The sequence below is a fragment of the Echiichthys vipera genome (assembly GCF_963691815.1).
Source record: "Echiichthys vipera genome assembly, chromosome: Y".
Classification (NCBI taxonomy): domain Eukaryota; kingdom Metazoa; phylum Chordata; class Actinopteri; order Perciformes; family Trachinidae; genus Echiichthys; species Echiichthys vipera.
The window spans coordinates 285,326-297,500 of NC_139849.1; the positions used below are offsets into that span (position 1 = coordinate 285,326).

Sequence of the window (12,175 nt, forward strand, 5' to 3'; positions counted from 1 at the left end):
CCAAACTTCAGTCCTTCACAATAAAAGCTCATCAATGTTGTCCAAACTTCAGTCCTTCACAATAAAAGCCCACCAATGTTGTCCAAACTTCAGTCCTTCACAATAAAAGCTCATCAATGTTGTCCAAACTTCAGTCCTTCACAATAAAAGCCCATAAATGTTGTCCATACTTCAGTCCTTCACAATAAAAGCCCACCAATGTTGTCCAAACTTCAGTCCTTCACAATAAAAGCCCGTAAATGTTTTCCAAACTTCAGTCCTTCACAATAAAAGCCCCTGAATGTTACGTCTTCCACCTGCCGATCAGGTTTAATCCCATCACTAAAAAAATAACACGATTGCACAAGTGCACGTGTTTCATCAGCGCACACACACACACACACACACACACACACACACCCTGCATCACTATGCGTGGAATTGACGTCTCCGGAGCTTCCGGTGGTTTCTCAGGACTCAGTCATGCGGACCGCACGCTCACGCAGCGGAGCCCTGAACACAAAGACCTGCACCTGAGGCGGACGGGCGTGGCAATCGAACCGAATCACCATCAGAGAGTCAACGCGGTTATTAAGGAACCCGGGGGCCAAAGACCTCCACCTCTAAGATGCTCCTAGAGGACACTTTAACACACGTTTATGCTCCTAGAGGACACTTTAACACACGTTTATGCTCCTAGAGGACACTTTAACACACGTTTATGCTCCTAGAGGACACTTTAGCACACGTTTATGCTCCTAGAGGACACTTTAACACACGTTTATGCTCCTAGAGGACACTTTAACACACGTTTATGCTCCTAGAGGACACTTTAACACACGTTTATGCTCCTAGAGGACACTTTAGCACACGTTTAGGCTCCTAGAGGACACTTTAACACACGTTTATGCTCCTAGAGGACACTTTAGCACACGTTTATGCTCCTAGAGGACACTTTAGCACACGTTTATGCTCCTAGAGGACACTTTAGCACACGTTTATGCTCCTAGAGGACACTTTAGCACACGTTTATGCTCCTAGAGGACACTTTAGCACACGTTTATGCTCCTAGAGGACACTTTAGCACACATTTATGCTCCTAGAGGACACTTTAACACACGTTTATGCTCCTAGAGGACACTTTAACACACGTTTATGCTCCTAGAGGACACTTTAGCACACGTTTATGCTCCTAGAGGACACTTTAGCACACGTTTATGCTCCTAGAGGACACTTTAACACACGTTTATGCTCCTAGAGGACACTTTAGCACACGTTTATGCTCCTAGAGCGTCAGTTAACCGAAATAAACTGTATTTCATATTGAATCTAATTCATATGTGATTCTCAGTCACTCTCTTGTTACAGAGACACTCTAGGTTTCATGACTCAGCGTCTGGAAGTCCCGACAAGAGCTCTTTTGTGCGGTTTATTTTAATTTCAACCTTTTGGATTTGAGCGTTTCTTTTGTTGTCGAGAACAAAAACTAGAGTGTCACGAGCTTCACTTCATCAAAGCCGTGATGACGGTCCTCTAGGAGCATAAACGTGTGTTAAAGTGTCCTCTAGGAGCATAAACGTGTGTTAAAGTGTCCTCTAGGAGCATAAACGTGTGCTAAAGTGTCCTCTAGGAGCATAAACGTGTGTTAAAGTGTCCTCTAGGAGCATAAACGTGTGTTAAAGTGTCCTCTAGGAGCATAAACGTGTGTTAAAGTGTCCTCTAGGAGCATAAACGTGTGTTAAAGTGTCCTCTAGGAGCATAAACGTGTGCTAAAGTGTCCTCTAGGAGCCTAAACGTGTGTTAAAGTGTCCTCTAGGAGCATAAACGTGTGTTAAAGTGTCCTCTAGGAGCATAAACGTGTGTTAAAGTGTCCTCTAGGAGCATAAACCTGTGTTAAAGTGTCCTCTAGGAGCATAAACGTGTGCTAAAGTGTCCTCTAGGAGCACAAACGTGTGTTAAAGTGTCCTCTAGGAGCATAAACGTGTGCTAAAGTGTCCTCTAGGAGCATAAACGTGTGCTAAAGTGTCCTCTAGGAGCATAAACGTGCACTCTAACAGCTGCCTTCACTAAGAAAACACACTGAATCCCGTCTAATGCGTTTGTTGTGTAAGGCACATACCTCCACACACACACACACACACACACACACACACACACACACACACACACACACACACACACACACACACAATGCTTCCCTTTGGTTCTATTCTATTCTAACTTGGTACATTGTGTTCATGGAAAGGAAGCATTTTGGAGTGTGAGTGTGTGTGTGTGTGTGTGTGTGTGTGTGTGTCTGTGTGTGTGTGTGTGTGTGTGTGTGTGTGCGCGGCACGACAGACACACAACAGGGTTCACAGGTTCGAGTCCTGGTTCCAGAGTGTTGAAAACACAACAGAAACACATGAATACAGATGAAAACACCACAAAAACCACTAAAAACTGATAAAAACACCACAAAAACAGTTGAAAACACATGAAAACACCACAAAAACAGTTGAAAACAGATGAAAACGCCGCAAAAACAGATGAAAACACCACAAAAACAGATGAAAACACCACAAAAACAGATGAAAACACCACAAAAACACATGAAAACACCACTAAAACACATGAAAACACCACAAAAACACATGAAAACACCACTAAAACACATGAAAACACCACAAAAACACATGAAAACACCACAAAAACACATGAAAACACCACAAAAACACATGAAAACACCACAAAAACAGATGAAAACGCCACAAAAACACATGAAAACGCCACAAAAACACATGAAAACGCCACAAAAACAGATGAAAACACCACAAAAACATATGAACACACCACTAAAACACATGAAAACACCACAAAAACAGTTGAAAACAACACTAAAACAGATGAAAACAGATGAAAACGCCTCAAAAACAGTTGAAAACACCACAAAAACATGAAAACACTACTAAAACACATGAAAACGCCACAAAAACACATGAAAACACCACTAAAACACATGAAAACACCACTAAAACACATGAAAACACCACAAAAACACATGAAAACGCCACAAAAACACATGAAAACACCACTAAAACAGATGAAAACACCACAAAAACAGATAAAAACACCACTAAAACACATGAAAACACCACTAAAACAGATGAAAACACCACAAAAACACATGAAAACGCCACAAAAACACATGAAAACACCACGAAAACAGATGAAAACACCACAAAAACAGATAAAAACACCACTAAAACACATGAAAACACCACTAAATCACATGAAAACACCACAAAAACACATGAAAACACCACAAAAACACATGAAAACGACACTAAAACACATGAAAACGCCACAAAAACACATGAAAACACCACTAAAACACATGAAAACACCACAAAAACACATGAAAACACCACTAAAACACATGAAAACACCACAAAAACAGATAAAAACACCACTAAAACACATGAAAACACCACTAAATCACATGAAAACACCACAAAAACACATGAAAACACCACAAAAACACATGAAAACGACACTAAAACACATGAAAACGCCACAAAAACACATGAAAACACCACTAAAACACATGAAAACACCACAAAAACACATGAAAACACCACTAAAACACATGAAAACACCACAAAAACACATGAAAACACCACTAAAACACATGAAAACACCACAAAAACACATGAAAACACCACAGCTAACGTTAGAGCTAGCTTGCGTTAGCTCTGTTAGCTTAGCGCAGCGCCACGCGGATGTTTACCTTCCCTGACCTAAAAACCCACTTCTGTCACGTCTGTAAACAACGTTGTGTGTTAGCGACGTTAGCTTCATTTGTTTAGCACAAGTCAACAAGCTAGCTTACGTAACATGTAGGGCAAACAGCAAAAGGATGCAAAATGGCTAAAAATAGGTCAAAAACGGCTATAAAGGGATGCAAAATAGCTAAAATAGATGAAAAGTGACTAAAAATAGGTTAAAAGTGACTATATAGGGATGCAAAATGACTAAAAATAGATACAAATTACTAGAAAGGGATCCAAAATGGCTATAAAGGGATGCAAAATGGCTAACAATAGATCAAAAATGACTAAAAAAGGACGCAAAATAGCTAAAATAGATGAAAAGTGACTAAAAATAGGTTAAAATGACTATAAAGGGATGCAAAATGGCTAATAATAGATAAAAACGACTATAAAGGGATGCAAAATGGCTAAAAATAGGTAAAAACGACTGTAAAGGGATGCAAAATGACTAAAAATAGGTCAAAAAACGGCTATAAAGGGACACAAAATAGCTAAAATAGATGAAAAATGCCTTAAAAATAGGTTAAAAGTGACTATAAAGGGATGCAAAATGGTTAAAATAGGTAAAATTGACTATGAAGGGATGCAAAATAGCTAAAATAGATGAAAAATGACTAAAACTAGGTAAAAAGTGACTATAAAGGGATGCAAAATGACTAAAAATAGATGCAAAATGGCTAAAATAGGTAAAAATGACAATAACAGGATGCAAAATATCTAAAAAAAATAGGTAAAAACGACTGTAAAGGGATGCAAAATGACTAAAAATAGGTAGAAACGATTGTAAAGGGATGCAAAATGGCTAAAAATAGGTAAAAATGACTATCAAGGGATGCAAAATGGCTAGAAATAGGTAAAATTGACTATAAAGGGATGCAATATGATTAAAAAAAGATGCAAAATGACTCAAATCCCTCAGAGCGCACTTTATTTTGAAATTCCTAACCGGAAGTAGCGGATCTGCTGGAGGATTTGGAGGAGGAAGAGTGCGCGCGCGCCGGAGACCAATGACAGGACAGGTAGCAACAGGTGAGCACACACACACGCGCACACACACACACACACACACACACACACACACACACACACACACACACACACACACACACACACACACACCTGTCTGACGGGGGAACCAGAGGAGCCAGGTCCATTTCGCCGCCGCGGAGCCGAAAACAGCGCCTGATATTCGGATAAAAACTCCTGATCCGGACCCTGGAGCTTATTTATTTAATATTTAATAACTTTAATACGGACTTTAAAGTGTGTGTGTGACTTATAAACATGCTTTTAATGTGTTAAAGTCGCATTATTGTGTGTAAAACATCACGGAAGCTGTGCGTCCCGTAAGCCGCCGGAGAACCGACCCCCCCCCCGGGAGCCGCTCCAGGATGAGCTCCGAGGGCCTGAGGCCGGCCGCGTCCGGCAGGAAGCCGCTGGGGAAGCTCGCTTCCCGGCTGGAGGAGGTGAAGAACCCGTGGAGGACCGTGTCCACGCTGGAGCTGAGCCACAACGAGGCGGCGCGCCTGGCGACCGACGCGCTGCTGGAGCACGGGGAGCAGGAGTACCGCAGGGTGCTGAGCGAGGAGCGGGAGCTCAACTTCCTGTCCCCGCTGGAGGTGCGCTACATCACGGAGCACGGGGCCGGGAAGAGCCGCGGGGCCGAGAGCCACGGAGGAGGCGGAGGCGGAGGAGGAGGAGCGGGAGCCAGCGACCGGGACTACGGGGATGGGGACGCCGTGTCCGAGCTCACCTCCGGGACTTACTTCCCCATGATGTCCGACGAGGAGCCGCCGATGCTGGAGCTCGGCTGGCCCGAGTCCCCGTCCCGGTACGGGCCGTCCGAGACCCAGATCTACTTCCAGAGGGACAAGTCCCACAACATCAAGGACCTCATCCGGTCCCTGATCAACAAGGCCAACAAGGTGAGAGGGCTCCTAGAGTGGACTTTAGAACACGTTTATGCTCCTAGAGGACACTTTAGCACAAGTTTATGCTCCTAGAGTGGGCTTAAGCACAAGTTTATGCTCCTAGAGGACACTTTAGCACAAGTTTAGGCTCCTAGAGTGGACTTTAGCACAAGTTTAGGCTCCTAGAGTGGACTTTAGCGCAAGTTTATGCTCCTAGAGTGGACTTTAGAACAAGTTTAGGCTCCTAGAGTGGTCTTTAGCACAAGTTTAGGCTCCTAGAGTGGACTTTAGAACAAGTTTATGCTCCTAGAGTGGACTATAACACAAGTTTATGCTCCTAGAGTGCACTTTAACACACGTTTATGCTCCTAGAGTGGACTTTAGCACACGTTTATGCTCCTAGAGTGCACTTTAACACATGTTTATGCTCCTAGAGTGGACTTTAACACACGTTTAGGCTCCTAGAGTGGACTTTATCACAAGTTTAGGCTCCTAGAGTGGTCTTAAGCACAAGTTTATGCTCCTAGAGTGGACTTTAGAACAAGTTTATGTTCCTAGAGTGGACTTTAACACAAGTTTAGGCTCCTAGAGTGGACTTTAGCACACGTTTATGCTCCTAGAGTGCACTTTAACACATGTTTATGCTCCTAGAGTGGACTTTATCACAAGTTTAGGCTCCTAGAGTGGTCTTTAGAACAAGTTTATGTTCCTAGAGTGGACTTTAGAACAAGTTTAGGCTCATAGAGGACACTTTAACACACGTTTATGCTCCTAGAGTGGACTTTGACACAGGTTTAGGCTCCTAGAGTGGATTTAACACAAGTTTAGGCTCCTAGAGTGGACTTTAACACACGTTTAGGCTCCTAGAGTGGACTTTATCACAAGTTTAGGCTCCTAGAGTGGTCTTTAGCACAAGTTTATGCTCCTAGAGTGGACTTTAGAACAAGTTTATGTTCCTAGAGTGGACTTTAGAACAAGTTTAGGCTCCTAGAGTGGACTTTAGCACACGTTTAGGCTCCTAGAGTGGACTTTAACACAAGTTTAGGCTCCTAGAGGACACTTTAGCACACGTTTAGGCTCCTAGAGGACGCTTTAACACAAGTTAATGCTCCTAGAGTGCACTTTAGCACACGTTTATGCTCCTAGAGGACACTTTAGCACACGTTTATGCTCCTAGAGGACACTTTAACACACGTTTATGCTCCTAGAGGACACTTTAGCACACGTTTATGCTCCTAGAGGACACTTTAACACACGTTTGTGCTCCTAGAGTGGACTCTAACACACGTTTATGCTCCTAGAGGACACTTTAACACACGTTTATGCTCCTAGAGGACACTTTAGCACACGTTTATGCTCCTAGAGGACACTTTAACACACGTTTATGCTCCTAGAGGACACTTTAACACACGTTTATGCTCCTAGAGTGCACTTTAACACATGTTTATGCTCCTAGAGGACACTTTAGCACACGTTTATGCTCCTAGAGGACACTTTAACACACGTTTATGCTCCTAGAGGACACTTTAACACACGTTTATGCTCCTAGAGGACACTTTAACACACGTTTATGCTCCTAGAGGACACTTTAACACACGTTTATGCTCCTAGAGGACACTTTAACACACGTTTATGCTCCTAGAGGACACTTTAACACACGTTTGTGCTCCTAGAGGACACTTTAACACACGTTTGTGCTCCTAGAGTGGACTTTAGCAGCCATTAGCTCATGATCACGTCTATAAACGATAAGAGCAGTTTGCATAACGCACAAATGTTCTTTAAACACGCAATGAGTCTGATAACAACTCCCAGAATGCACCTGGAGTCTCTTTGTGGTTGTTTTGTGTCTCTTTGTAGTTGTTTTGTGTCTCTTTGTTGTCGTTTTGTGTCTCTTTGTGGTTGTTTTGTGTCTCTTTGTAGTTGTTTTGTGTCTCTTTGTGGTTGTTTTGGGTCTCTTTGTGGTCGTTTTGTGTCTCTTTGTAGTTGTTTTGTGTCTCTTTGTAGTTGTTTTGTGTCTCTTTGTAGTTGTTTTGTGTCTCTTTGTAGTTGTTTTGTGTCTCTTTGTAGTTGTTTTGTGTCTCTTTGTAGTTGTTTTGTGTCTCTTTGTAGTTATTTTGTGTCTCTTTGTAGTTGTTTTGTGTCTCTTTGTAGTTGTTTTGTGTCTCTTTGTGTTTTTTTGTGTCTTTTTGTAGTTGTTTTGTGTCTCTTTGTGGTTGTTTTGTGTCTCTTTGTAGTTGTTTTGTGTGTCTTTGTAGTTGTTTTGTGTCTCTTTGTAGTTGTTTTGTGTCTCTTTGTAGCTGTTTTGTGTCTCTTTGTGGTCGTTTTGTGTCTCTTTGTAGTTGTTTTGTGTCTCTTTGAGGTTGTTTTGTGTCTCTTTGAGGTTGTTTTGTGTCTCTTTGTAGTTGTTTTGTGTCTCTTTGAGGTTGTTTTGTGTCTCTTTGAGGTTGTTTTGTGTCTCTTTGTGGTTGTTGTGTGTCTTTGTGTCTCTTTGTAGTTGTTTTGTGTCTTTGTGGTTGTTTTGTGTCTCTTTGTGGTCGTTTTGTGTCTCTTTGTATTTGTTTTGTGTCTCTTTGTGGTTGTTTTGTGTCTCTTTGTTGTTGTTTTGTGTCTCTTTGTAGTTGTTTTGTGTCTCTTTGTGGTGGTTTTGTGTCTCTTTGTAGTTGTTTTGTGTCTCTTTGTGGTGGTTTTGTGTCTTTGTAGTTGTTTTGTGTCTCTTTGTAGTTGTTTTGTGTCTCTTTGTAGTTGTTTTGTGTCTCTTTGTAGTCGTTTTGTGTCTCTTTGTGGTTGTTTTGTGTCTCTTTGTGGTTGTTTTGTGTCTCTTTGTGGTTGTTTTGTGTCTCTTTGTAGTTGTTTTGTGTCTCTTTGTAGTTGTTTTGTGTCTGTTTGTGGTTGTTTTGTGTCTCTTTGTAGTTGTTTTGTGTCTTTGTAGTTGTTTTGTGTCTCTTTGTAGTTGTTTTGTGTCTCTTTGTGGTTGTTTTGTGTCTCTTTGTAGTTGTTTTTTGTCTCTTTGTGGTCGTTTTGTGTCTCTTTGTGGTTGTTTTGTGTCTCTTTGTGGTTGTTTTGTGTCTCTTTGTGGTTGTTTTGTGTCTCTTTGTGGTTGTTTTGTGTCTCTTTGTAGTTGTTTTGTGTCTCTTTGTGGTTGTTTTGTGTCGCTTTCTGGTTGTTTTGTGTCTCTTTGTGGTCGTTTTGTGTCTCTTTGTGGTTGTTTTGTGTCTCTTTGTAGCTGTTTTGTGTCTCTTTGTAGTTGTTTTGTGTCTCTTTGTAGTTGTTTTGTGTCTCTTTGTGGTTGTTTTGTGTCTCTTTGTAGTTGTTTTGTGTCTCTTTGTAGTTGTTTTGTGTCTCTTTGTAGTTGTTTTGTGTCTCTTTGTAGTTGTTTTGTGTCTCTTTGTGGTTGTTTTGTGTCTCTTTGTAGTTGTTTTGTGTCTCTTTGTAGTTGTTTTGCGTCTCTTTGTGGTTGTTTTGTGTCTCTTTGTGGTTGTTTTGTGTCTCTTTGTGGTTGTTTTGTGTGTCTTTGTAGTTGTTTTGTGTCTCTTTGTGGTTGTTTTGTGTCTCTTTGTGGTCGTTTTGTGTCTCTTTGTGGTTGTTTTGTGTCTCTTTGTGGTTGTTTTGTGTCTCTTTGTAGTTGTTTTGTGTCTCTTTGTGGTTGTTTTGTGTCTCTTTGTGGTTGTTTTGTGTCTCTTTGAGGTCGTTTTGTGTCTTTGTAGTTGTTTTGTGTCTCTTTGTAGTTGTTTTGTGTCTCTTTGTAGTTGTTTTGTGTCTCTTTGTGGTTGTTTTGTGTCTCTTTGTGGTTGTTTTGTGTCTCTTTGAGGTCGTTTTGTGTCTTTGTAGTTGTTTTGTGTCTCTTTGTAGTTGTTTTGTGTCTCTTTGTAGTTGTTTTGTGTCTGTTTGTAGTTGTTTTGTGTCTGTTTGTAGTTGTTTTGTGTCTCTTTGTGGTCGTTTTGTGTCTCTTTGTGGTTGTTTTGTGTCTCTTTGTGGTTGTTTTGTGTCTCTTTGAGGTTGTTTTGTGTCTCTTTGTGGTTGTTTTGTGTCTCTTTGTAGTTGTTTTGTGTCTCTTTGTGGTTGTTTTGTGTCTCTTTGTGATTGTTTTGTGTCTCTTTGAGGTTGTTTTGTATCTCTTTGTGGTCGTTTTGTGTCTCTTTGTGGTTGTTTTGTGTCTCTTTGTGGTTGTTTTGTGTCTTTGTAGTTGTTTTGTATCTCTTTGTGGTTGTTTTGTGTCTCTTTGTGGTTGTTTTGTGTCTCTTTGTGGTTGTTTGGTGTCTCTTTGTGGTTGTTTTGTGTCTTTGTAGTTGTTTTGTGTCTCTTTGAGGTTGTTTTGTGTCTCTTTGTGGTTGTTTTGTGTCTCTTTGTAGTTGTTTTGTGTCTCTTTGTGGTTGTTTTGTGTCTCTTTGTGGTTGTTTTGTGTCTCTTTGTAGTTGTTTTGTGTCTCTTTGTGGTTGTTTTGTGTCTCTTTGACTCATGACCACATCACGGTTCGAATCCGGCGACCGTCTGGCGCACGCCGCATGACTCACTCGTTCCACACACACTTCCTGTTCTATATATGATCCTGTTTTACATACGGCTGCGTCTGCACACACACACACACACACACACACACACACACACACACACACACACACACACACACACACACACACACACACACACACACACACACTCATGTGACCTTTGACCCTGTTGACTCAGCGCCGACCCCAGAACCAGTTAGTCTGGCCTCTAGGTGTTAGTTTAGTGTGTTAAAGTGTCCTCTAGGAGCATAAACGTGTGCTAAAGTGTCCTCTAGGAGCCTAAACGTGTGTTAAAGTGTCCTCTAGGAGCATAAACGTGGGTTAAAGTGTCCTCTAGGAGCATAAACGTGTGTTAAAGTGTCCTCTAGGAGCATAAACGTGTGTTAAAGTGTCCTCTAGGAGCATAAACGTGTGTTAAAGTTTCCTCTAGGAGCATAAACGTGTGTTAAAGTGTCCTCTAGGAGCATAAACGTGTGCTAAAGTGTCCTCTAGGAGCATAAACGTGTGTTAAAGTGTCCTCTAGGAGCATAAACGTGTGTTAAAGTGTCCTCTAGGAGCATAAACGTGTGCTAAAGTGTTCTCTAGGAGCATAAACGTGTGTTAAAGTGTCCTCTAGGAGCATAAACGTGTGCTAAAGTGTCCTCTAGGAGCATAAACGTGTGCTAAAGTGTTCTCTAGGAGCATAAACGTGTGTTAAAGTGTCCTCTAGGAGCATAAACGTGTTAAAGTGTCCTCTAGGAGCCTAAACGTGTGCTAAAGTGTCCTCTAGGAGCCTAAACGTGTGTTAAAGTGTCCTCTAGGAGCATAAACGTGTTAAAGTGTCCTCTAGGAGCATAAACGTGTTAAAGTGTCCTCTAGGAGCCTAAACGTGTGCTAAAGTGTCCTCTAGGAGCATAAACGTGTGCTAAAGTGTCCTCTAGGAGCATAAACGTGTGCTAAAGTGTCCTCTAGGAGCATAAACGTGTACTAAAGTGTCCTCTAGGAGCATAAACGTGTGTTAAAGTGTCCTCTAGGAGCATAAACGTGTGTTAAAGTGTCCTCTAGGAGCATAAACGTGTGCTAAAGTGTCCTCTAGGAGCATAAACGTGTGTTAAAGTGTCCTCTAGGAGCATAAACGTGTGCTAAAGTGTCCTCTAGGAGCATAAACGTGTGCTAAAGTGTCCTCTAGGAGCATAAACGTGTGCTAAAGTGTCCTCTAGGAGCATAAACGTGTGCTAAAGTGTCCTCTAGGAGCATAAACGTGTGTTAAAGTGTCCTCTAGGAGCATAAACATGTGTTAAAGTGTCCTCTAGGAGCATAAACGTGTGCTAAAGTGTCCTCTAGGAGCATAAACGTGTTAAAATGTCCTCTAGGAGCATAAACGTGTGTTAAAGTGTCCTCTAGGAGCATAAACGTGTGCTAAAGTGTCCTCTAGGAGCATAAACGTGTGTTAAAGTGTCCTCTAGGAGCATAAACGTGTGCTAAAGTGTCCTCTAGGAGCATAAACGTGTTAAAATGTCCTCTAGGAGCATAAACGTGTGTTAAAGTGTCCTCTAGGAGCATAAACGTGTGTTAAAGTGTCCTCTAGGAGCATAAACGTGTGTTAAAGTTTCCTCTAGGAGCATAAACGTGTGTTAAAGTGTCCTCTAGGAGCATAAACGTGTGCTAAAGTGTCCTCTAGGAGCATAAACGTGTGTTAAAGTGTCCTCTAGGAGCATAAACGTGTGATAAAGTGTCCTCTAGGAGCATAAACGTGTGTTAAAGGTTCCTCTAGGAGCATAAACGTGTGTTAAAGTGTCCTCTAGGAGCATAAACGTGTGCTAAAGTGTCCTCTAGGAGCATAAACGTGTGCTAAAGTGTCCTCTAGGAGCATAAACGTGTGTTAAAGTGTCCTCTAGGAGCATAAACGTGTGTTAAAGTGTCCTCTAGGAGCATAAACGTGTGTTAAAGTGTCCTCTAGGAGCATAAACGTGTGATAAAGTGT

At 41.6% G+C, this 12,175-nt stretch overlaps 1 protein-coding gene across 1 annotated transcript in view; it reads left to right on the forward strand.

Annotated features, from left to right (window-relative positions):
- The first annotated feature begins 4,910 nt into the window (after positions 1-4,910).
- Positions 4,911-12,175, forward strand: part of fam83c (family with sequence similarity 83 member C) — a 20,440-nt gene continuing 13,175 nt past the window's right edge. The window contains exon 1 of the mRNA XM_083940002.1: positions 4,911-5,716. Coding sequence (XP_083796128.1) covers positions 5,183-5,716 — 534 coding nt within the window. The 5' untranslated portion in view covers positions 4,911-5,182. The remainder of the gene's footprint in view (positions 5,717-12,175) is intronic.